Raw genomic sequence first — 24,589 nt, 5'->3', positions numbered from 1 at the left:
ACATTTATTATGAAATTATTTGGATTTTTGTATACATACTTTTATGATTTTGATATCGTTCTAAGAGGTTTCTGTAATAATTATATAAATGTTAGATGGGAATTTTTAAAAGTAATTTTTAGTAAAGGTATGCTTTTCTAGTTATTTATTATTTTTTTAATTTTAAAATAGTATATTTGTGTTTGATGTTTTTTTGTTTATATCCTTAAGTTGAAGAATAGCATTTTATTTATATTATATAATCGATTTATTATACATATAGTAATATTTTTTATATTTTTAGAATTATACATATGATTTATTCTTTATAAATTATTGAATGGCTCTATTGTTTTATTGAATTCTTAATTCTAAAAATTTGGGGATATTTTATACAAAAAGTATATAATATAGATATAGATATTTTTTAATTTCATATAACTATTAAATGCGAAAATAAGATGTATACGTATGTATAAGACTTGGTAGCTTAATTATTTTAAAAAATATAAATCCAAAAGTTAATAATAAAGACTATATATGGTTCATATATATACAGATAAATAATGAATTATATTCTTGCAATTAGATATTAGAATCCGAAAAGCAGAATCATATGCAACTTATGAACTTGAGTTGATAGTTTTTGTATTAGTAACTCCAGTTTGAAATGTATGAATCCCCTGATCATGATGCAAAGATCCTAAAGATACTGACTGTCTGCCCAAATTGTTAAGATACTCATGCGAAGGGCTGATAAATCTTGTATCTGACTCTTTTTTAATATAATTATGCGGATACATCCCTTGAGTATATATTCCTGGAGGAGTTGATGTTTTTGCCACAATTTCTGCATTTACAGCGCCAAAATTTGTATCATTGGTCAAAGGTATTGTATTACGAGAATACAAGATTGGTGCAGAATTTATACCTGGAGAAAGAGATGCTGGTGCAAGTCCTTGATGATATTTTTGAGTATTTCTCCTTGTCTCTTGAATAAATCGATTACTCCCTTCTTCATTATATAGATCATGACGAGATACTTGTCTTTTATAAACATTTTCTTCTGTCATGGTAGGAGATGAACTATGAGACCAGGATGATAAGCGGAAATTAGCATTCTTAGATTCACTATTTCTTTCTTGTAGACGAGTTTCTTCTTCAGATTTTTTAAAATTTTCAGGATTAAATGTAAAAAGCGGGAGCATTGTTTGTGCTGCTTGCAAATCTTCCGAAGATAAAATTGTAGAAGAAAAAATAAACTTGAAATGACCTGTACATAGATTCTCCAGGATTTTATCAAGAAAAACGGTTGTATCTGTTTTTAATAGTGAAGTAATTGGTGATGTAGTTGTAGAAACATGCTTCGGTGGCGGAGATAATATTTTCTGAGATGTTCCATTTGTAGAAGGTTTGTTTAACTGTGTCAATGGTTTTTGTAGTAACGGTGCCTGGGAAGGAGGATTTTTAGTAGCCCATGAAACTGTAGGAGGTAAAGCAGAACCTTCGTGTTCATTAGAACTATATAATTCATTAGAAGAAATCGTCTCTGTGATTTTCAAGGAACGAGATGGCATTGATGATGTATTTAAATCTTTAGGAGATGGAATCTGATTAGATTTTGCTGTATATTGACTGTTTTTGGATCAGTAAAATTCATTAAAAAAAAAACATACAAAGTTGAAAGATCCTCACGCATAAAACTATCCGCTTCTTCTCCAGGTTCATGTAAATACATACAATTCGGATTAGGACATGGTTGATTGCGAAGATAAGTAGAACAATATTTCGTTGTTCCATAAGATGCACGTAATATTCTTCCATCATTAAGACTTCCATCAACAGCAGCAATTGCCTTAGCTGCATCTTCCTTCCTATAATATGTAATATATATACCAAGGCTGCCTGATCCATTCGGATGCGATGCATTTTTCTTATTAATCACAATTTTTTGAATTTTTCCGTATTGTCCAAAATAATCATGACCTCTTAAGGTTTGCAGAAGCTCTTCATTTGCCGCTTTTGGCGAAAGGCCTATTACATAAACAAGATTCTTCTGCACAACACGTATATTTGCTAAATGCTTTCGATTAATTGTGTCAATTTCTTTACGTTCACGATCTTTTTGTTTTCTCTGATTCTTTCGATATTGATCCATCTTCCATCTAATATTCTTAATGTCTCTTCAAAAAATACTTATTCTATCAAATTTACTCTTCTGCTGTTAATGGTTTAAATTCAATCGTTTCTTCTGAATAAGGTCGACGACATGCTGGACAACGTCCATTCAAATCCTATAAATTATAGCATGATTTAGAAAAAGACCCTTTGTCATTCAAAAAAATCACCTTTCGAATATGGTTCCAACAAAAACGACATACTTGATAACCACATGGACATGGTTTAAAATTTCTATCTGAAAGATCCATCTCTTCCATACAAAGAGGACTAAAGATTAATTTTATCTAAAAAAAAGCACATTAAATACTTACCAGTCAATATCCTCATTGTCGTCCGAAATATATGAATCTTGGTGTTGTCTTGACATGTTTCCTTTGTTTTTTTCTCTTAAAAATCTTGGTCGTTTTTCTTTACGTTGATTTTTTATAAGAATTAGGGTTTATACCCTCGATAAGACCAACTCGAAAATTATTAAAAAAAAATATACCTTAACATGTACCTTCAACGCTTTAAATCATCATTTTCTTCCTTAAAATGCTCGAACATATACTTAAGACAAGGATTATTAAGATTTAATTTCCATACAATAAATTCTACATTATGGATTTCGAAAGAAATGGGAAACAAGAATGAAGAAAAAAAAACTTTGGGACCAAATAAAGAAACAAAAGAACGATTATATAGTTATGGAGGATATATTATGAGTTGTCTTCCAAAATTTGTTCAGCAGTTTTCTGTATGGAAGGATGAATTGGTTATTTATACATCAATTAAAGGATTGCTTCCAATTATGTATTTTTTACGTGATCATACAAGTTGTCAATTTAAAAGTGTTATGGATATTGCAGGAGTGGATTATCCTGAACGGGAAAACCGATTTGAAATTGTTTATAATATGTTGAGCGTTCGATATAATGCACGGATTCGAGTAAAAGTTTATGCAGATGAAACAACTCACGTACCTAGTATAGTTGAATTATTTCAGGGAGCTAATTGGTATGAACGAGAGGCGTATGATATGTATGGGATTTTCTTTGTTAATCATCCTGATCTTCGAAGAATTTTGACGGATTATGGGTTTGAAGGTCATCCACTTCGAAAGGATTTTCCTTTAACAGGATATACGGAAATTCGATACGATGAAGATAAGAAAAGAATAGTAGTTGAACCGCTTGAAATGACACAAGCCTATAGAGATTTTAGTGGAGGAACAAGTGCATGGGATCAAGTTGGAGATGGTGTAGATGATAGGCCAGATAAATTTAAAGTATCAACTTCAAAATCAGAAAATTCCTCTTGAAGAAATGGAACATGAATAAAAAATACAAATACATATTATAAATTTCTAATGGTAAAATTTCTATAATATGATGTATAATATTTTATTTACATTTTTCGGAATGTATTTTTGCTTGCACGTCGTCGACTTACTTGTTTCAAATCATTTTTCTCTGTTTCTAATGTACAATGCGTGTTTTTCATATTATTATTAATATTATTCTTTTTTTTAGGCATTAAAAATGTCATTTCCATATTTCCTTTACCATTTATATTTCTTTTAATATCGTTAATCATTAAATCTTGTTTTTTTTCTGTTTCTTTGTTTTGTTCTTGCATCTTAATTAATGTTTCAAATGACTCATTCTGCATTGTATTAAGTGATGGCTGATAATATTCAATCACTTTCATTCTTATTTCTTTGTCCTCGGCTTTCAATTCCATATTCTTTGGTTTCTGATAAAAATCAGCTTCTTCACTTTCATCATTATCGTCATCAGTTCCAGAAAACGAATATGCAATAGATTTTTTTTCACTTTCAGAACTACTTATGGTTTTTGAATTTTCATAATTTTTTTTCTAGGATATTTATATAATAAATTAGAAAAAATAAAAGAACTTACTGATCGTATGGGATTCAATTGCATAAATTCTACGGTATTCTCATCAATTTCATAATCAGGATCATTAAAGACATCCTTAAAACGTTCATCTTCAAGAACACTAGGCCCTCTATTACCCTAAATTTAGTATTAAAATGAATCTTTTTAAAATGATTTAATTTACTTTCTTTTTCATCCTATCTTTTTCTTCTTTATGTAATAGATGCTGGGCCAAATTATGGTTAATTTTGGTAATTTTTGTTGAAGAACGTATACGAGATTGTCTTTCTTTTTCAATTTTATCTTTGATAGCTTTTTCACGATATTCTACATATGCAAAAGGATTCATAATACTTTTTGCCTATAAATTATTAATTATTCTGATTACAATAACTAAGAAGAAAACCGTTTCGTAAAGACGAAAATCAATGAAAAATCCGTGCATATAACTACGAATTACGTTGGAACCAATAAGATGATCTAAACCAAGAGATTTTAATTCATTTTTTGTTAAAAATTTATAATTCTCATAAATATTTTCAATCGGATTTTCTTCCATTTCTTCTGTTAAATTATCCAAGAAAGAACACCATGCTGGAGCAGGACCCAAAGCGGGAATATAATATATGTGCATTGGAACACCTTCATTAGCAACGAATATCATACCTGTAAAATCTAAAGGGCATACATCATTAATATCAACAGAAGGCTCAATTGATGTAAATGGATTTCCTGAATTTTTATCCCATATTTTTATAATCTTTTTATCAGATGTTAAAATTAATTGCGAAACTGAATCATTTGATTTTAACCATTTTATGGATTTTATTGGACTATCATATCCTTGATCTTTTTGTAATAAAACCTGAGGGCTTCTTAAATCATATAATAATACAATTCCTGTTGATGTGCCGGCAGAAAAATTCAATCCATCATGTCTAAAGCTAGTAGCACTTATTTCCGCTGTTTTCTTATGAAACATGGGATTTAATGATCTAGAGATATCCAATATAGTAATTCTTGATCTATATCTAGGATCCCAAAATTCAACCGTTCCATTATCTGTTCCAAATGCAAAAAGTTGATGTACTGGATTGATATTTACAGTATTGACACCCATTTTATTTGTTCCTTCTTCATTATCTGCCAAGCTATCTATCTTAAAAGGACGTAAAAAGCGTCCCTGATAAAGGTTTAAGCGATACACTTCATCTCCAGTTGCTGCAATTAATAAATCACATGTAGGAAAATGATACCCCATATCTCTCCCAAATTTAGGAATTCGAAGACGATAATGCATTCCCCCCTGTGTATGAAACTCAATAGAACGATCTTGCTGCAAATGAACCGTTTTTGTCCAATCGTTTGATAAAATTTCAAAATTTACATTCTCTGCATTTGTATATCGACTAAATTTCATAGACATTTCTGAAAATTCATAAATTTTCATATGTGGTTTATAAGTCCCCGTTGCAATGGCATATTTTTTATCAGGTGTTACTTTAATTTTATTACTTGCTTCTGGAAATTCAAAATCTTGTAAAAGTTCAATTCTAGATGACCATTCTGGATCCTTTTTTAACGCTTTTTTTTTCTTTCGAATAAACCATTCAGGTAAAGATCTAGATGTACCCTCTCCACAAACTGTATATACTTTGATATTGTTTGGATTTTGAACTTTAAGAACCATTTTTCATTTTTTTAATATTTTGAAGTGGAGTCAATTCTTATTTAAAATCTAAAGAATTTTTAATAATATTTTTATTGAATTAAAATCAAATAGTTTAATTTTTCAAATAAAAAACTCTTAAATAATCTTTCATTTTAAAATAAGCTTATAATTTTTATAATATTATTTTAAAAAACAAAGAAATATCAATATAAAGCTTTTTTAAATTATATATTTTTAAAGATATTTTTCTTAAAAAATTTAAAAAGATAAATTTAATCTAATTAAAAGAATACTATAAAGAAATCCTTTTGGAATTAAGTTGTAAAATTGTAAGTGACGAGAGTGGGATTCGAACCCACGCGGTTTCCCACTGCGGAACTGTTCTAATAAACCTTAACACAGCGCCATAGACCAACTCGGCCATCTCGCCATTTCCTAAGCTTTCTAGGAAAAATTAGATTATAAATTAAAATTTAGTAAAATGTAAAGACTAAAAAATTTAAATAAGAATTAAATGACAGATAAATATTTATTAAAACACCCTAAAGACCGTTCATTAGAAAATGATTCAGAAAATTGTTTATTAGAAACAAATATAAAAACAAAAAATCAAGGGTTGTTAGAGATTTCATGTGAAAATGCTTCTTTAGATTGTCAAGAAAAATCATTTAATACTAAAAAACGGCCGTTGCATGTTGATAAAGAATTATATCTTTCAGAAATAATAAAAGTAGAATATGTGATAAAAAAGATATTATCATGTTATTAATTAAAATTCAGGATGCTTCTGAAAAGGCATTAGACTTTAGGAAGGATCTAGAACCCTTAGATAATGCAAAATCTCTAGTAGATAAGCAAGAAGAATCTCATAGGAAATATAAAACTCCTAGCATTGTAAAAGAACAAACAAGTGTAGATCGTAAATACGAAAGAGAAAGAATTCGTATGAATCAAATAAAGACATGTATACAAAATCAAAATGTTAGTGATGTTGTGCGGCGATATTATAATGAGCGTCCTGAAGTAGGAAAAAAGAGACGTGAAAGTTCACCGATTATTGGGCTTAGGAACTTTAATAATTGGGTTAAATCGGCATTGATTAGAAGATTTACAAAGGAGTTTCCTAAGAATATACCTTTGATTGTATTAGATATTGGATGTGGGAAAGGAGGTGATCTTTTAAAATGGAGTAAAGCGGGGGTTGCAGGATATATAGGTATTGATTCTGCAGAGGTTTCTATTATGCAAGCTCGGGAAAGATTTAGAAAAATAAAAAATCTTAATTTTGCTGCAAAATTTTATGTTTTAGATTGCTATATGAATTCTCTTGAAACTGTTCTTCCTCCAGATGAACGAAAATTTGATATTGTGAGTATGCAGTTTTGTATGCATTATGCCTTTGAGACAGAGGAGAAATGCCATCAAATGCTTTCTAATGTATCAAAAAGTCTTATACGTGGTGGTAAATTTATTGGTACTATACCTAATAGTGATTTTATTATCGAGAAGATCAAAAAGTTAAAGAATGGTAAAAAAGACTGGGGAAATTCAATTTATAGGGTGCAATTTATAAATCTTCCGAGTTCTGAATTTCGCCCGCCATTTGGACATCGTTACAGTTTTTATCTTGAAGATGCTGTCACTAATGTACCTGAATATGTCGTACCATTTGAAGCTTTTCGAGCGTAATATTGCTTTTTTTTTTTTTTTTTTAAAGAAATTAGACTTGCACTGGACTATGATTTAGAAATGCTTTATTGTAAACGATTCCATGATATTTTTTTTGAAGAACAAAAGGATTATGAAATAAAGATGCTTCTTGAACGTATGAATTTAGTTGATAATCAAGGAAAAAGACTTATTTCTGATGATGAATGGGATACTGCTGGTTAGTTTTTTATTGTTATTTTATTTTATTGATTTTTTTTGTTAGGATTCTATCTTGCATTTGCATTTGAAAAAAGAGGTTTCTAATAAATATTTTATCGAATATTTTTGAGAATATATTTTGATAAATACTATATAATTTATTAATGTTTAAAATAATATTTGATAGTTCTATATCGATTAAAGTTAAAGTTATGTTTTTTCTTAATTTTCAGAGTATTTTATTTTTATATATGAATTTCTTGATTTTTAAACTTATCTATTGATTTCTTAAAGATTTTAGAATTAATATTTTAAAATCATATAAACTATTCTACATGGTAATTATTCTATTGGATTTCAATAATTAAAAAATATTTAAGAAATATAAATATATACTTATTATTTCTTTTTATTAAAATAATAATATTTGTATTTTTTTTAGTTTTTATTGATTTTTATTAAAATAAAAGTAATCTATACTTTTTTAATAGTTTTAATGATATTTAATATTTAGAATTATATATTTATTTAACTAAAATAAGAATTATTTTTACATTTGAAGCTCGTAAAAAAAATCTTGAAGTTTATAAAAAAAATACATTTTTAAAATTTTTTAATATGAAGGAAATACCTATTGCTCCTGTTCCTGATTTGCGTCTTGCAGATTATATTTTTGTTATTTTAAATGATAAATCTTTAGAACGAAAAAAAAATGCTACAGAATTATTATTAAGTGCAATTAAAGAAGGAAATCTGGCGCCATTATATCTTTATCTTCATGAACATATTCAATCTTTTCCTTTTGATACTTTACTTTATAATGATTTAAAGGCTGAAAATGATAAAGAGTTAGAGAAATTAGATAATGAAATTAAAAAAGTCCAGGAAATGGATGGTGAACAAGAAATTGCAGATATATTGAGAAAGAAAGCAGAGTATTTTGCTCGTATTTGTGATAAAGTAAAATAATTGGATGATTGGAGTTTTATAATAGTTTTTTAGGAAAAAGCTTTAGAATCATATCAAGAAGCATATAATAATACTGTTACAGGCTTTCAAATCGATATATTGTTTGGAATTATGAGAATCGCTTTATTTTTCTCTGATACATCACTTTTTATTCGTAATATGGATAAAGTAAAAAATCTTATTGATAATGGAGGTGATTGGGATCGGAAAAATAGACTTAAAACATATATGGGGCTTCATTATATTAGTATACGAAATTTCAAGGAAGCGACTCGTCTTTTTCTTGATAGTATAAGCACTTTTACTAGTACTGAGTTGATGACATATGAGGATCTTGTAAAATATACAGTGATTTCGGCTTCTATTTCATTAGAAAGAGTCCATTTTAAGCAAAAGGCTTTTATATTAATGAACATTTTATTAAATATTTCTGATTGCAAATAGATTGTAGATTCTCCTGAAGTACTTAGCATTATTATTACTGATAAATCATTTATATCTTTAAAAAATATGATCAATTCGCTATATTATTGCAATTATGCACTTTTTTTCCGAGCACTTGCAGAAGTAGAAGAGAACTATCTTAGGGTTGATCGATATCTTTTTCTTCATGCTGATTATTATCTCCGAGAAATGAAAAGAAAATCATATGCTCAATTATTGGAGGTTTGTACTTAATTTTAATTTGTTAAATCATCTTAGTTATATATAGAGTTATAAAGCGCTATCTATTTCTTCAATGGCATCTGCATTCGGTGTTTCTGTTGAATTTATTGATAAAGATTTATCAAAATTTATTGCGAATAAACAATTAAATTGTATTATTGATCGAGTAAACGGTATAATTGAAACCAATAGACCAGATAGTAAGAATGCACAATACCAGTTATTAATAAAACAAGGTGATCATTTACTTAATAAACTTCAGAAATTCCAAGCAAGAGTTATGGCTGGTATGTGAAATTGTAATGGTTTACTAATGAGATTTATTCAAAAAAATATAATGTAATTAAAATTAGACGATTTTTCTGTTATTTCATGTATTTTATGATAAATTAACAATTTTATTCAAGATTTATATATTTAGATCTGTTATTTTCTTCTGACTCATCAAAATCCTTTTCAAACTCTTTAGCTATATTAATTCTTCTTTCCATTATTTTGTCAGGAACTAATACAGTATTATCAATTATTTTGTTACATCCTTTTCATTATTAGAAAGTTTCAAATTTAGATAATACTAACCTACTATAGGACATATATATTTTCCATTATTAAACTTAAGAATCTCTAAAATTGCATGTTTAGAAAAATAATGGCCACAAATATTTGATTTTAAGGGTTCTTCAAGATATGACATAGTAAGAGGGCATTTTATATTTTGATCTAGATAAGATATAACAATATCTTCATCATCTGAAATGAATGTTTCTAAAAATAGAAATAGATAAATAAAATAAATAAATAAATATTACCCTTAAAAATGGATTCTGTAGTTAAAGTCCGAGCATTTTTACGATGGACGTTTAATATACGTTGTTTGAAATCAATGTATTCGCTTTTTTTAGAATATTTTTGAGAAGAACTTAGAGAATCATATTCTTTTTTTTTTTTCATATAAAGTTCTTGAAATTTTAGTTCTAAGTTCTATAATATAATTAAATTAAATCAGAAATTCTTATATAATTCCATACAATATCTTTATTGGATTCTTTTGAAATTTGGGATAATATATTTTCTTGCAATTTAATATAAGCCATAGAATCAATTAGACTTTTTAATGCTTCTTCAAGTTTTTTATCCTAAAAAAATAATTAATTAAAAGAAATATATGATAAAATTACTTCTAAAGAATTGGATTTTTCAGAATCTATAAGATTTTTCAAAATTGCTGAATCTGTTAAAATATTACAACATTGAATAATATAATTCATAATTGAAGTATATTCTGAATATAACAATTCAATTTTATAAAGATCTTTGATATCTAAAGATGTATATGAATTATTTGAGTCATCATTTATATTTATATTATTATTTGTAGATTCCATAACTTAAAATTCTGATAAATTTTCTATTTTAATGTTTCAAATCTCATGAAAAACAAACTTGTAAATATTATTAATGTTTCGTATTTAAAAGTATTGTTATATTTATTTTAAATATTTGGTATTTTTTTAAATGATTTAATATCTATCTAAAAAGTTAAAAAATTTCTATACTTCAATATTTTTAGGCAAATTAAATACAAAGGGCTATAAATTAATAAAATCTGATACTAAAATTTAAAAAAAAAAAAATTGAATGATTTAATAGTTAAAACTTATAAGACTATTATAATTTATAATAAATAAACCTTTGAATAAAATATGTTTTAAAGGAAAATATAACTTTTATGAAATCTTTTATAAATTTTTTTGTTCTTTAGACTGAATATCTATTGGTAGAATTTATATTAATGCAGAATTAAAAAAAAAAAAAGAATAGAAGTTCTAACATTTTTATAATAATATTACTGATGCGAATATTGGAACTTTATAAATCTTTGATCATAAATCTATTGCTTTTTTATCAGATAAGGATGATTTATTTATATTATTATTATATATATATTTATGGGTAATGAATTTAGTAGGATACTCTAATCTTTCAAAACAACATAATATTTAAAATACAAGGAAGCTCTCTGAAGATTCTATTATTTAGTAAAAAAGTTGTTGAATAATATCAAAAAAATTGGAATATTTAGTTTTAGTTAAAAAATTAAGTATTCAAGTTTTTAAATCAGAATGTCTATCTTCTGATTATGGAATTTTTCTTCTTATTGGTATAAGTGCAATTGTAAATTTTATATTACAGATGATAATTTTACACAATAATGTTGAAATTATGATATTTACTATTTAATACAAATTTTATATAATTAAAATTACTTTATATGATGAGAAACCTTTATTTTATATTTTAAATAAACTGTTTTGTAGATATTATTGCTATTGAAAAGATAATTGAGAAACAGAGAATAATAAGATTGAGGTCAAAGTTGTTGTTTTTATTAATTTAGAAGCAATGTGTTGCTATGTTTGAGTAAAAAGGATATGAATAATACTATAAATTTTTCATAAAAAGAAGTCAATTATCGATAAAATCTATAAAAAATGTTACAAAAAATGATATTTATTTTATTAAAAAAGATTATATAGGAGATTTTTCCTTAATATCTTAATGAACATGTTGAATTAATAAGTTTGTATTGTCAGTAAAAGATTTATAGGTAAATGTATTAGAGGACATTTTGAGTTAATTGAATTTCATGATGAAATGAAATTCTAGCTTTATGAACATATATCTACTAGTTTTTGTTCTCTTATAAGTAGAAAAATAATTGTGGATCTTATGATCAATCAATTCAAGAAAAATGATGAAAGTTACTAAGCTTGTAGTAGATTATATAAATAATATTTTTAAAACATGCAAAAAAAAACTTATGAATACATTTGATAGAATGAAAGATATCTAATATTAAAAAAATTTAGTAAATTACATGGTATTTTCATCAAATTAACGAAATAAAACAAACAATGCATATATCACCTAAATCCGATCATCCCTAAAAGGCCATTTTCGAAGAATCAAATAGACTTCCTGATGAATTTATTCTATAAAATTTTTAAAAGCTATAGATGTTTGTGTTATTTCAGATAATAGTTCTCGTCAAGTTTAAAACATCATTTTAGAGCTTTTCTTTTTAATAGGAATATTAACAAAAATTTAAAAAAAATAATAAAGAACTTATAGATTAATATTAAATTTCAAATTGGTATTTTTGTAATACGTTCTTAAACTTTTAAAATTTATGTTTTAAAATTTTTATATTTATTTTTAAAACCCTTTACGATAAAATATTTATTTATATACACTAATTATTAATAATTTTGTTTAAAATTTTTGTTTTTTGCAATATTTTATACAAGTACGTAACTTTAAGGTAAACACCTTGATAAATATATATAATAAAAAGATATATGGATCAGAATTCTTCATATGAAACGATTTTTTCTAAAGAAAAAGGGCATAACAGTTCGATAAATATATTTAATGATCAAAAAAAAGTATTTTCTCAACCAATCTTTATACAATCTTCAAAAATCTCTTTAAATAATCCTAATCATTTGGGAATCTCGAAAGAATATATAAAGACACAAAGTTCTCTTTCTCCATTACCTGTAAATTCATCTATTTGGAGGGAAAATTATATTTCTCAAATAAAAAAGTTACCGTCTGATGCAGTTTCTATTACAGTTCCTTATAATTCTTCTCCTTCATGGGCTAAAGAATACAATAAGTTAGATTCATTAAAGAATGTTGATTCTAAAAGCCAGGCTACAAGGAATTCTCATTTTCCAGTCTCAGTTTCTAATTTTGACTCTATAAAAATTGAAGATTTAATTAAAAAATTATTAGAGGAGACTTTTTTGGATCTTCATAAGACAGATGAAGAGGAAAAAGATTATAACAGTGATAGATTTATTCCAGGCTTAAAAATTAGATTACTTACACATCAAATAAATGGTCTTCGGTGGCTTCAAAAAAAAGAAGACCATAATTCTGAAGGTGAAAAAGGAGGAATTCTTGCTGATGATGTAAGATACCTAATGTAATTTCATATAGAATATAGTTGACATTTTAGATGGGATTAGGAAAGACAATACAAAGTATAGCTCTTATTGTTTCTAGAAAACGCCCAAAATGTTTTCAAAATATATATTCTAAAAGTACACTTATAGTAGCACCTTTATCAATTATACGTCAGTGGGAGTCCGAAATTAGTAGTAAGACAAATCTTTCTGTCTTGGTATATCATGGTGCTGAAAGAAATAAACATTCTAAAAATTTAAAATCTTATGATGTAGTAATAACTACATATCATATTCTTGCATCCGAAATAAAAAATGCTCATGGAACTAATGTATTATTAGAAGACAAATTTAATATTAATTCAGAACTTTTTAAAATATCTTGGTGGAGATTAATTTTAGATGAAGCGCAAATTATTAAAAATAAAGATTCTAAAATAGCAATTGCTGCATGTTCTCTTAAAGGGCGTAATCGCTGGTGTCTTACGGGAACGCCTGTTCAAAATTCTCTTGATGAATTATATTCTTTATTTAAGTTTTTGCGAATTGAACCGTTAAATAATTTTTCTGTCTGGAAAGAACAGATATCTAAGCCAATGTCTCAAGGAAATTATGAACTTTCAATAAAAAGGCTTAGAATTGTACTCAATTCTATAATGATACGACGAACAAAAAATATTCTTCAGAAAAATGATGATAAAAATGATTTATTATTCCTACCAAAACGAATTATCAAATATGAAATGATTGAATTAGATAAACATGAACGTGAATTTTATAGTAAACTTGAACTATATATAGATAAAAGTCTTTCTAGATTTCTTAAAAATCAAATTAAAGGGAAAAATTATACTAATATGCTTTGTCTTTTATTACGACTTAGACAAGGTTAGTAAATTATTATTAAAAGTATTATACTGATTTTTTTGAAAGCTTGTAATCATTTTGAATTAGTAAAAAAGAAGCTGGCATTGGATAAAGATGCTATTGATATTTCTAATTCTTTTAAACATCTATCTGATATTAATTCTCTAGATAATATGATTTCATCATTTAACAGTTTAGAATTGGAGAATAATAAAAATAATAAATTTAGGTGTGATATTTGCTTAGAAAAGTATGTTATACATATATTGATAATTTTCTATTAATGATTCAATTAAGATTTTTTTTAGAAAATGTTAATTCTAAAAAAGATAAATGTGAAAATTGTCGAAAAGCATTTATGAAAAATCCATTTTTTGAAGATGAAAGATCAGATATACCGAAAAAACTTGTGATTAGTTCAAAAATTAGAAAAATGATAGAAATTTTGCAAAATAAAGATAATAATTTATCTGATTCTAATCATAAAACAATTGTATTTTCTCAGTTTACTTCTATGTTGGATTTGGTTGAGCTATTTTTAAAAGAAGAAGATATAAAGTTTACAAGATGTTTTAATATATTGGTATTTCATATTTTTTTCTAAAATTTTTTAGATGATGGTTCAATGCCATATTATTTAAGGGAAAATGCTCTTAAGAAAATTCGTGAATCTGAAGACATAAGAGTATTATTATGCTCTTTAAAATCAGGGGCATTGGGACTTAACCTTACAATGGCAAATAGAGTAATTTTATTAGATATATGGTGGAATCCTGCAATTGAAGAGCAAGCTATTGATAGGGTTTATCGCATTGGTCAAACAAAAGATGTAATAGTTTATAAAATAATAGCCGAAAATACTGTCGAACAAAGAATATTAATCTTGCAGGAAAGAAAAAAGGAACTTATTAAAGACATATTTGGCGATGAAAAAAATAAATTAACTGATATTAATAAACTTACTCTTAAAGATATATTGTTTCTTTTTAATCATAAAAATTGAATTATTCGTGTTTATATGCATATATATTAAAAAGGTGCCAAAATCTAATATTTAATTGAATATATGTATTTTTTAAGATAACTTTATTTAAACTATAAAGATTTAAATAATATATATTATTTTTTAATGTCATTGAAAAAGATTTAATATATATATAGTTTCATATTAGGTTTATATTTTTAAGTTTTCCAATTATTTTTTTTTCCTTAATATAGCTATATTAATCTATTCCTCTGCTTTTTAGCTTTCAGTATATAGTGTTTTCTCGTTTTTTATAGAATCTTTGATTACATTTTTTACCTCATTATTTCTTTTATTATTTTTATCTTTAATCAACTCTTCACTTTTGTTTGTGGAATCTTTTGAAAGATTATTATGTCTTCTAGATTTCGATAATTTTAAACGAGGACCACGTGTACGTATCCCACGGCTAACTTCATTTATTTCAGAGATGATGCTTTTTTGGAAATTAGATCTTAATCCCTGATTATTTTTTGGTGATTTATTGTTACCTAAATCAGCTTCAGCTATTCTTAGACCAGGTCTAGAAATTGTTTTTTTCTTTGCTATGTTCATGTTATCCTTTGAAATAAAATATACAAATGCATATTTAGAAGAACTTCCTTTACAATTCCGAATAGATATATTAGTAATAGAATCTACGATATCTTTTTCAAAAATAGAATAAGCTTCTTCTTTAGTGGAACATGGGGAAATAAAAAGGGCGTATTTAGATAATTGAGATTTATCTGACGTTTCTTTATCCACATTTTCTTTTTTTCTTTGATTGTTTAAAGTTTTTGATGTTTCTGAAAGCATATTTTCAGTTTTCTGGACATTGTGAGAGTTTAAAGATGTTGAATTTTTAGATAGGGTATCGGTAAGTGATAAATGTGTTGGTTCTTTGGTTTGCGATTGTGAATGTTCTTTGAGTTTTTCTTGCGTTGTATTAACATTAGATTTCTGTGTCTGCAGAGCTGCAGAAGAGTGATCAGATGTTTGTATAGATCGATGAAAAATTTGTTTATCTATGTTAGTTTGTGATATATTTTTTCGATATGAAAAATTAAACCCTTGAGCTTTTGTCTCTGCACTTATACGGCCTTCTGAAATGGATAAAGTCACAGAGCCATATGCTGCATCTGGAAGATTAAAGTTCCACATATTTTTAAATGCTGCGTCAATTTTTTCTCTATTTTGTGATAAAATATCATTTTTTAGCGAGTCTTCTTGAGGCATGGATTCTACAAGATTGATCATAGACTGTAAATGACTCCTTTGAGTATCCTTTATAAGTAACTCTACCTCATCCTTTACAGTTTCCCAAACATCCATAAATTGTGCTCTGGAAGTCGCTAGTTTCTGAAGAAAATATTCTGTTGATGGAGTAACACTAAAATCATTATAGCTTGAGCCGTAACGAAAATGAAGACCTGCTGAAATGGTAAAATCAGCTTTAAGAGCAAGTGATATTTGTTTAAGCAGCCCTTCTCGACCAGGAGAATGATATGTTACAAAAACCCTAACTTCAGAATTATCCCAGACTTTGTTAGCAGTATGTAAAAGTTCTCCCATTTGTAGTACTGTAGACCACATGGTTCCTTGTCCACCTGCTATTGTCGTTTTTCCTTCGCCATTATCAAACAGTTTATGCATTATTACTGCACCACCTAAGCCAAATAATCTTAACTTAATATCGCCCACATTAAGACATTTAGAAGAGTGCTCGTCAATAATATACAAATTTTTTATTTTATATTCTCCACTACGAAACTTTTCAAGCACGCATACATCCTCGCATGATCCCCAAATAGTATAAACTGGAACGTCAAGTTCCTTTTCTCCTGATAAAAATGATGGCAATTCAGAAATAACAAGTTCAGAATGAGAAATTGTATTACGGATAAATTCGATAGAGCTATTTGCAGTAAATTTTGAGCGATAATAAGGCTTAATTAGAGGAGAATATTGGATAATATGTCTTAATGTTCTTTTACGATAAGTGTTAGAGAATAAATGAAAAAATGTATACCGTTCATTTATCCTATCCAAACTAGTATTGTCATAAAATCCAAAATCGCCTGTATGAATGATATACTGAGCATTGGCTTTCTTGCAAAGTTCGTTAAAGAAAGAAATATTTCCTAAGATTTTAAAAATTATTTCTCTAAAACTTTTTTTTGATTTGTAGCTCACCCCTTATATCTGCAATACATAGAATTCTTGTACAATTTTCAGATATAAGAACATGTTTATCTGAAGAAACGCCAAAGTTACCATTTGGCTTCTGTAATGATTCTATTTCTGCTTTTTGTCTTATCTGTCTAGGTTTATTTACCACATTCAAAAATTGAGGCAAAGTACGTGTCTATAGAAAATTCATTAATACTCAAAAATTTACCCCATATTATTTTTGAGTATTACCGCAATAGCCATTAATCTTAGAATTAATAAAGTTAATAAGTTACTTTTTTAAATTTAAAATTTAAGTTATACGAAGAAAAAAATGAATTTTATTAATATAATTGATATTAGATAAAAATATTTTAACTATAATATATAAAGTATAATATAAGAATAGAAAATATGCGTCTTTCTTAAACTATAAAAAATAAAGTATATATTTATCTATACTTTATTTATTATTAAATGAAAAAATCTATTTTTAAATATTAGATATTAACACAATTAGAATATATAGATATATTAAATCAATATAAAATAGTGTTGATTTTTTATATTTTTTTAAAGGCTGTATTTTATAAATATTTCTGATTTATAATTGACCTATAAAGGTTATGGTTATTTAGAATGCAAATGTATTATAATATATTATTTATATCCATAGAATTTAGTTCAAACTTTAATTTTTAGATTTTAGAATATATTTAATGTTTTTTTAAAAGATTTTAGAATATTTTAATATAGAGTTATAAATTATTGAGTTTTTTAAAATACATTTTAAAAAAAATTAAAATATTTTTAGATAAAACCAAGAAAATTTAAATAAATTTCTATTTTAGAAATATTTATTATTTTTTAAAGTTGATTAAAGTTTAATTTTATAATTAAAGAGATATTAAGCATATATAAATATAAAAAAAGTCAAACAATTTTTATTTTAATTATAAGGAACACTATTATTTTTAATTATGTATTTTTTAAAATGTTTTATGATTAAAAGAATAAATCTAGTATAAATTAGGATGTTAAGTTTATTTTATTAGAAATATTATCATATGTTTTATTCATTATTATATAGCATATGATTAATAACAATTATAATTGTAGAAATTTCATTTCTTTATATAATCATTGTAACAATTAAAACGTTAATTTTATTGTACAATAATTTCCATAAAAACAATGAATATATATTAATAATATAAAACTGAAAGATTTTTTATTAATTCTTTCAATTTCTAATTTTTTAAGATAAAGGTCTGTTAATATATAAACTTTATCTTTTTATCGATATTTGAAAAGCTTATTTCAAACTCAAAAATATTGTTTTTTAGAAATTTTAAAATAAATAAAGGAAAAATGAAATAATTTATCATTAATCTAAAAATAATTTTAAAATAATGGTCTGATATTATTATATTTATGTGCATTTAAGTGAAAAATTGTCATTATTAAGATATGAAGGATATACAAGAAACTGCTGAACAAGCATATAAGCATCCTGAGTCATCTAAAAATGATTTATCTTTGAAAAACAATCATGAAATAGTTGATAAAAATTCTATTTTCCTGAAAAAAATGCTATTAAATCCAATGTATGCAAAGACAACACAACATGATACTCTAGTCAAAACGGGGCCAAATTCCTTAAATGATGATGATTTCAAACAAAGAACTCTTCCATTTAATTTATCTAATATAAAAAAAAAGCATAATCTTCCAGAGACATCGTCTAAATACGAAGATGTTTCTAAACAGGATTCTGTATATAATAAGGTATTATTAAAAGAGAAAAATAGCAAAAAAAATTCAGAAAATGCCTTTGAGGTATGTATTCGTGAGAAAAATTCTTCAAGATTTTTGAATTTTAACAATAATTCGCACAATTCTTTATTACAAGTGGGCACTTCAATAGACTCTCAGTTATCAATATCTAATAAAAATCCTTGGAGAAATAAATTATCTGAATTTTCTCCTCCTACAAAACGAAAAAAAGCTTCTCAAGAATCTCATGAGAATGATGATTCTGTTATTTTTACTGGGCCCGAAAATCCATTTATTAATTCTACAGATACGTTTTCCAATGCTACTAAAAAGCAGAAAATATTGCAATTGAATTTTAATCAAACAAATACACCCATACCTAATAATACTTCAAAGGATTTTGTTAAATTTAATCAAAAAAGAAATAATTTAGATCAAAATAATGGAGGTGTTAGTTTACTTTTTTCAGGCCTGGAAAAAATTCGCAGAGAAAGAGAGGAATTAGAAAAGGAGCTTAATATTAAGGTATTTTTCCTCTATTAATTGTTATTTATTTATTAATTATAGAATGCTGAATTATTGCATACTAATTCGGAGCTTTTATCTATAAAACAAAAAACAAAAGATATAAAATTTAAATTTTCTGAATTCCAAAAATTTCTAGATGGATTAGCTCGTGATCATAACTCTCTCCATAAAGAAATTATAAAATGGTCGAATGAAATAAAATTATTTCAAACGGATATTATAAAGTCTCGTGAAAGTCTTCAAGGAATTATAAATCAATGCGAAATCCTAACTAATCAAGGAAAATTTAACTCTAAACTTCATAGAAAACTTGCTGAAGTAAAAGAGGAATTAGTAAAACGTATATTATCTCGAATTTTTAGAATAAGAGTTAACAATTGAATATTAGAAAATATGTATCGTAAAAATCTTCAAGAAAAATATTCTAAGGATGCTGATCTTTTGGCTGAAGAACGAGATAAGGTTCGTATTTTAGAAAATCAATTGATAAATGAGAGAGAAGAAAAAGATAACCAACGTAATAAATTTTTAAAAGAACAGGAAATAGTAGAAAAATTATTTCAAAGTTTTCATGAAGAGACTCAGAAAAATGAAAATATATTGAAGAATATGTTTTCGTTATGGTATGGATCTATTTATTTTAATTGTTTTATAATAATTTGTTATTAGGACCAACGAAGCAAGAGCAATAGAACATAATATCTTACATGAAATAAGTTTGAATTTTCAAGTTGGGCCAAATATTTTAGATCCTTTTCGAAAAATAATTCAAGAAAATTTGGAAAAATATTCAAAAGAGTAAGTATGTAAATTTAAACTGCATATATTTTATATTTTTAAGGTATCTTTCTGTCTATTCTGACATTAAAAGTTTTCATTCAAATATTCTTTCTTTTAATAAACGTATTGAGAATTTTGAAAAAGGATTAAAAGAAACAAATATATTAATAAAAGATAAAGAAAAGCATAATTATATAGGAAAAATAAAAGATTTTATTGAATTAATTCAACCTTTTCGATTAGAAATCGAAGAACTCAAATTGCAACTTGGAAATTATGAAACAAATTTTAAAAAGTATTTAATAATTTATATAAATTTAAATTCAATTTTAATTATTCTTTTAGAGAGTTATATTTAAATGAAAGTCATTCAGATAAATTTCTAAATATTCAGAAAATTTCTGAAAAGTTGAAAATTTCTGAGAAAAACTATGAACAGGTTTCTAATGAAAATATTATGCTTAAAAATATTCTAGAAGATATGAAACGAGAATTAAAGAGCACAAAAGATGAATGTGATTTTTTAAAGGTTATTATGTTTATGATATAATGTTTAATTGATATTTTATAGAACAAATTGAGGAATTTAGAAAGTTCGAATTCTTTATTTCTAGATTCGGCTAAAAATATTGAAGATGTAGGTTTTTTTTTTGACTAATCTAATCTGATTATTTAAAGCTTAAAAAACAATATGAAAAACAAATAGCAGAACATGAAAGGCGTTCTTTGAAATTAAAAGAAACGGAGCAGGCAAAATTTGATAATATAATAAAATCTAAGGATAATAAAATTAATAAATTAGAAAAAGAAGTCTCAATTTTAAAATCTTTAAATACTATTGATGTCAATAATATGGTAATTATTATTATATTATTATTATTATTTTAATAAAAATTTTAGAAAGAAAATGATAAGATTATTTATAAAGAAAAGTTAATCAATATGGTTAAATAAATATATCTATTAAAAATATATTTAATGATTTTTAGATTGGATTGGAAAAAACTGAATTAATTGATAAGATTACTGAACAAGATAACGTAAAAAAACTATATTTTTATTTTTTTTTTATAATTATAGGCAATAAATTTATTAAAAAATGAAATAGAAAAATTACTTAACACGAATTGTTTAATGGATGATATTAGTAAAAACTTTCAAAAAAACAAAATTTCTCAATCAAGCAATAGAATAATTTATCAAACTTCAAAAAAAATGAATAACATTTCTAAAACTACTAATACTACTTCTGTTTATTTACCATCTCAAATGATATCTCCACCAAACGAAAATATAATTAAAGAAACATACTCTAATTCTTTAGAACATTCAAATACTGGGAACAATAAAACCAAACCAAGGTTTACAAAAAATGTTAAAGATGGTTTACAACAGGAAGCTATTTCTGATAAAATGGAGCTTTTAGATAAAGATTCTATTTCGGATTTTCCTAAAATATCTGAAAATTTATTGACACCATCTGATTCTAATAAATCTTTATCATTAGAAAGATATGATTCTTCCTTAACTATACCGGATAATGATGTTAATATTCAACATGAGGCTATTGTTTCCGTATGTGTTTCTTTTATAAAAATGTTTCTAATATTTATAGTCACAATTAAACTTACAATCCTCACCATTTTTAGAAAAAAATAAAAGTATCGAAAATTATAATAATGTTAGTATTAACAAAGTTAAGATACATAATTAACTTTTTAGATACACGAAAATTATACTAAAGAAAATATTGATGCTACTTTTTCTGAATATTTATCTATAGATACTACAAAAAATACGGAAAATGTTCCTTTAAAAAAGAAGAATCAAGATAAACAAAAGAATTTGAAAAAGGTTTTATTGTTACTGTTTTATTTTTCTAATTTATATAGTTATCGATCGAATATCCTAATAATGATTCTAATTTTTGGCCTACAGCAGAATTAGAAAATTCTACTGATCAAAAAAGCTACTCAACTAGAAATATAACTAATACATATAAGAAAAAAAAGGTAGGGAAATATTTGTATTAACATATTAATTTCTATATTTAAATGGCTCTTGCATTTATTTTAAATTATTTAGCATCATAATTATATTAGAAATTGTTATTAATTTACTGTTGTTACTTTTCATAGTATTAGATGAGTTTATGTTTGATTTTGTTTTTAATTATAGCATTTTATTATTATTATATTTTATATATCATCAATGTTACATTAATTTAATTGTATATTATTCTATTGGTGTTAGCATGATTATAATTTGTTTTGTTTAGAATATACTTATATTATTGATAAATTTTCTGATTTTATGTGAAGTTATAAATGATTTAAAAATCCTTTCATAAAAAATTCAATTACTTTATTTTAACTTCTTCAAAAAGTACTCTTTTATTTACTATTATACATTAATGTACAAATGGTATAAAAAACTAAATAACCTCTAGGATCAAACTTGATACAAGATAGTTTTGGCGATAATCGAGGACGATTTGCAGTATAAAACCAACCAGTACCAACAGTAGATAATAGTTTTACAAGAATAATTCTATTAATTTAGAATAATACTATAAACTACAATATTTATATTAACCTGGATTTTGGTTTTTTTGCCATAATTCGAATAACTCTAAAATTAATGTTTTAAAAATTAAAATTTATTGTTCAATAGATTTAGAATTTTGAAATAGCTTCAGTATAAATAATATGTAATTAATAACTTTTAAATCTTTTTTTGTATATTTTTAGGATTTTTAATTTTCGTAAATTTTTAAAATTAATTTGTAAAAATTTTAAATGAAATTTCACAAAAAATATGCAGTATTTGGAGGGACTTTATTTCTTACGGGGCCTATAGCTATGATCATGATGAGTATTCATCATCAGAAGGTAATTTGTCATTTATAATATATATTACTAATAAATATTGAGATCGTAGATTTGCTTGGTATTTTATTAATTATTATTTTTCAGTATATTTGACATTTCCTAGCACCAACTGCGGATAGAATACAAAAAATTAATGGTGGATTTTTAATATTTGCTAGTATTTTGATTTTATGTTCATTTCCTCCAATGTTTGGACGAGAAATTGCTGCAATTTTAATTGGATTTGTATATGGATATATTGGATTTATAATTGTCTCAATCTCGTATGTTTCCTTTAATCCATATATTTTTCGTTATATAAAATAGTTTTATTATTGGTGAAACATTAGTATTTCTTTCTTTTCGTCATTTTTGTCATAAACAAGCCATACAATTTCGAAATAACTACAAAAATAGTTATGGAATTTTTGTTAGGATTATAGAAGAAAAACAGATTACTATGATGTTCTTAATATCATTAAGTGCTATACCATCTCATTTTTCAACACCTCTTTTTGCAACTATTGATTCGATATCATATTATTCTTGGTTATTAGTCGCTATACCATGTTCTGTTAAGGTTTGATCAGTTAAATCAATAACATAGATATTCTAATTTCTAGCATGTTATTCCTGTATATGTTGGTATTTTATTTAGACGCAACCAAACTTCTTTAGCTTCGACAGTTCTTTTAATTTTTTCAATTTTCATTACTATTATTTTTTTCACTTTAATATGTTTAAGATATCAAGAAATAAAAAAAAATATGATTTTTCTTAATTCAATTTCTGAAGAACAAGAATTAGGTCAGAATAAATATTTTGATATTTCTAATTCTTTTGAATCTGCGAATTCTGATTTGGAAGACTTTTAATTGAAATATCTTTAAAATTGTTAATATTTGATTTAAAGAAACGTAATTATTTTTAATATATTTATACAGATAATATAACTAAAATGATATAAATGGAAATTAAAAAGTTATTTAAGACTCAAGATTTTTTAAATATAAATACATTAGAATCATTTATCAAACTGCACAGGCTTATGCGTAGGCTTATGCGTAGGCTTATGCGTAGGCTTATGCGTAGGCTTATGCGTAGGCTTATGCGTAGGCTTATGCGTAGGCTTATGCGTAGGCTTATGCGTAGGCTTATGCGTAGGCTTATGCGTAGGCTTATGCGTAGGCTTATGCGTAGGCTTAGGCGTAGGCTTAGGCGTAGGCTTAGGCTTAGGCTTATGCGTAGGCTTATGCGTAGGCTTAGGCGTAGGCTTAGGCGTAGGCTTAGGCTTAGGCTTAGGCTTAGGCTTAGGCTTAGGCTTAGGCTTAGGCTTAGGCTTAGGCTTAGGCTTAGGCTTAGGCTTAGGCTTAGGCTTAGGCTTAGGCTTAGGCTTAGGCTTAGGC

At 25.5% G+C, this 24,589-nt stretch overlaps 12 protein-coding genes and 1 non-coding gene across 13 annotated transcripts; 6 read left to right on the top strand and 7 right to left on the bottom strand.

The window, feature by feature from the left end:
- Window positions 1–602: 602 nt before the first annotated feature.
- On the bottom strand, window positions 603–2,527 carry PNEG_02072 (hypothetical protein; the record flags this gene model as incomplete). The annotated part of the gene is made up of 5 exons (XM_007875861.2): window positions 603–1,614; window positions 1,656–2,144; window positions 2,194–2,273; window positions 2,328–2,427; window positions 2,472–2,527. 5 exons carry the CDS (start codon window positions 2,525–2,527, stop codon window positions 603–605), a joined length of 1,737 nt encoding a protein of 578 aa, XP_007874052.1.
- A 126-nt stretch (window positions 2,528–2,653) lies between these two features.
- PNEG_02071 (hypothetical protein) lies at window positions 2,654–3,460 on the top strand (the record flags this gene model as incomplete). Its single annotated transcript, XM_007875860.1, has 1 exon — window positions 2,654–3,460. One exon carries the CDS (start codon window positions 2,654–2,656, stop codon window positions 3,458–3,460), a length of 807 nt encoding a protein of 268 aa, XP_007874051.1.
- An 86-nt stretch (window positions 3,461–3,546) lies between these two features.
- Window positions 3,547–5,730, bottom strand: PNEG_02070 (hypothetical protein; the record flags this gene model as incomplete). The annotated part of the gene is made up of 4 exons (XM_007875859.1): window positions 3,547–4,017; window positions 4,062–4,178; window positions 4,225–4,401; window positions 4,447–5,730. 4 exons carry the CDS (start codon window positions 5,728–5,730, stop codon window positions 3,547–3,549), a joined length of 2,049 nt encoding a protein of 682 aa, XP_007874050.1.
- A 316-nt stretch (window positions 5,731–6,046) lies between these two features.
- Window positions 6,047–6,142, bottom strand: PNEG_05034. The gene has a single exon. It is a non-coding gene; the product is annotated as a tRNA-Leu (tRNA).
- Window positions 6,143–6,226: 84 nt separating this feature from the next.
- Window positions 6,227–7,686, top strand: PNEG_02068 (hypothetical protein; the record flags this gene model as incomplete). The annotated part of the gene is made up of 4 exons (XM_007875858.1): window positions 6,227–6,442; window positions 6,493–7,397; window positions 7,437–7,600; window positions 7,646–7,686. 4 exons carry the CDS (start codon window positions 6,227–6,229, stop codon window positions 7,684–7,686), a joined length of 1,326 nt encoding a protein of 441 aa, XP_007874049.1.
- A 486-nt stretch (window positions 7,687–8,172) lies between these two features.
- On the top strand, window positions 8,173–9,511 carry PNEG_02067 (hypothetical protein; the record flags this gene model as incomplete). The annotated part of the gene is made up of 4 exons (XM_007875857.1): window positions 8,173–8,541; window positions 8,584–8,946; window positions 8,995–9,216; window positions 9,263–9,511. The coding sequence occupies exons 1-4, from the start codon at window positions 8,200–8,202 to the stop codon at window positions 9,509–9,511; spliced, it is 1,176 nt and encodes a 391-aa protein (XP_007874048.1). The 5' UTR covers window positions 8,173–8,199.
- A 58-nt stretch (window positions 9,512–9,569) lies between these two features.
- PNEG_02066 (hypothetical protein) lies at window positions 9,570–10,601 on the bottom strand (the record flags this gene model as incomplete). Its single annotated transcript, XM_007875856.1, has 5 exons — window positions 9,570–9,754; window positions 9,796–9,981; window positions 10,026–10,197; window positions 10,245–10,352; window positions 10,395–10,601. The coding sequence occupies 5 exons, from the start codon at window positions 10,599–10,601 to the stop codon at window positions 9,615–9,617; spliced, it is 813 nt and encodes a 270-aa protein (XP_007874047.1). The 3' UTR covers window positions 9,570–9,614.
- A 1,927-nt stretch (window positions 10,602–12,528) lies between these two features.
- PNEG_02065 (hypothetical protein) lies at window positions 12,529–15,057 on the top strand (the record flags this gene model as incomplete). The annotated part of the gene is made up of 6 exons (XM_007875855.1): window positions 12,529–12,538; window positions 12,585–13,193; window positions 13,241–14,075; window positions 14,121–14,304; window positions 14,352–14,623; window positions 14,669–15,057. Exons 3-6 carry the CDS (start codon window positions 13,241–13,243, stop codon window positions 15,055–15,057), a joined length of 1,680 nt encoding a protein of 559 aa, XP_007874046.1. The 5' UTR covers window positions 12,529–12,538; window positions 12,585–13,193.
- A 230-nt stretch (window positions 15,058–15,287) lies between these two features.
- Window positions 15,288–17,501, bottom strand: PNEG_02064 (hypothetical protein). The gene is made up of 4 exons (XM_007875854.1): window positions 17,482–17,501; window positions 17,254–17,425; window positions 17,090–17,201; window positions 15,288–17,047 (listed from the first exon to the last, which is right to left on the bottom strand). The coding sequence occupies exons 1-4, from the start codon at window positions 17,491–17,493 to the stop codon at window positions 15,298–15,300; spliced, it is 2,046 nt and encodes a 681-aa protein (XP_007874045.1). The 5' UTR covers window positions 17,494–17,501; the 3' UTR covers window positions 15,288–15,297.
- Window positions 17,502–18,699: 1,198 nt separating this feature from the next.
- On the top strand, window positions 18,700–22,376 carry PNEG_02063 (hypothetical protein; the record flags this gene model as incomplete). The annotated part of the gene is made up of 14 exons (XM_007875853.1): window positions 18,700–19,530; window positions 19,573–19,873; window positions 19,922–20,156; window positions 20,203–20,331; window positions 20,375–20,608; window positions 20,659–20,842; window positions 20,885–20,950; window positions 20,992–21,168; window positions 21,214–21,258; window positions 21,303–21,353; window positions 21,394–21,888; window positions 21,929–21,994; window positions 22,036–22,167; window positions 22,206–22,376. 14 exons carry the CDS (start codon window positions 18,700–18,702, stop codon window positions 22,344–22,346), a joined length of 3,087 nt encoding a protein of 1,028 aa, XP_007874044.1. The 3' UTR covers window positions 22,347–22,376.
- A 296-nt stretch (window positions 22,377–22,672) lies between these two features.
- Window positions 22,673–22,931, bottom strand: PNEG_02062 (ribosomal protein L33; the record flags this gene model as incomplete). Its single annotated transcript, XM_007875852.1, has 3 exons — window positions 22,673–22,713; window positions 22,757–22,863; window positions 22,909–22,931. 3 exons carry the CDS (start codon window positions 22,929–22,931, stop codon window positions 22,673–22,675), a joined length of 171 nt encoding a protein of 56 aa, XP_007874043.1.
- A 180-nt stretch (window positions 22,932–23,111) lies between these two features.
- Window positions 23,112–24,058, top strand: PNEG_02061 (hypothetical protein; the record flags this gene model as incomplete). The annotated part of the gene is made up of 5 exons (XM_007875851.1): window positions 23,112–23,204; window positions 23,247–23,262; window positions 23,308–23,467; window positions 23,511–23,763; window positions 23,807–24,058. 5 exons carry the CDS (start codon window positions 23,112–23,114, stop codon window positions 24,056–24,058), a joined length of 774 nt encoding a protein of 257 aa, XP_007874042.1.
- A 149-nt stretch (window positions 24,059–24,207) lies between these two features.
- PNEG_04320 (hypothetical protein) lies at window positions 24,208–24,576 on the bottom strand (the record flags this gene model as incomplete). The annotated part of the gene is made up of 1 exon (XM_019757834.1): window positions 24,208–24,576. A coding segment is annotated over one exon (369 nt), but the record flags the coding sequence as incomplete, so codon positions are not given.
- Between the last annotated feature and the right edge of the window lie 13 nt (window positions 24,577–24,589).

This window comes from Pneumocystis murina (genome assembly GCF_000349005.2).
Source record: "Pneumocystis murina B123 chromosome Unknown supercont1.12, whole genome shotgun sequence".
Taxonomy (NCBI): Eukaryota; Fungi; Ascomycota; class Pneumocystomycetes; order Pneumocystales; family Pneumocystaceae; genus Pneumocystis; species Pneumocystis murina.
The sequence above is the reverse complement of the archived record's forward strand: the minus strand, read 5'-3'. Positions and strand labels throughout refer to the sequence as shown.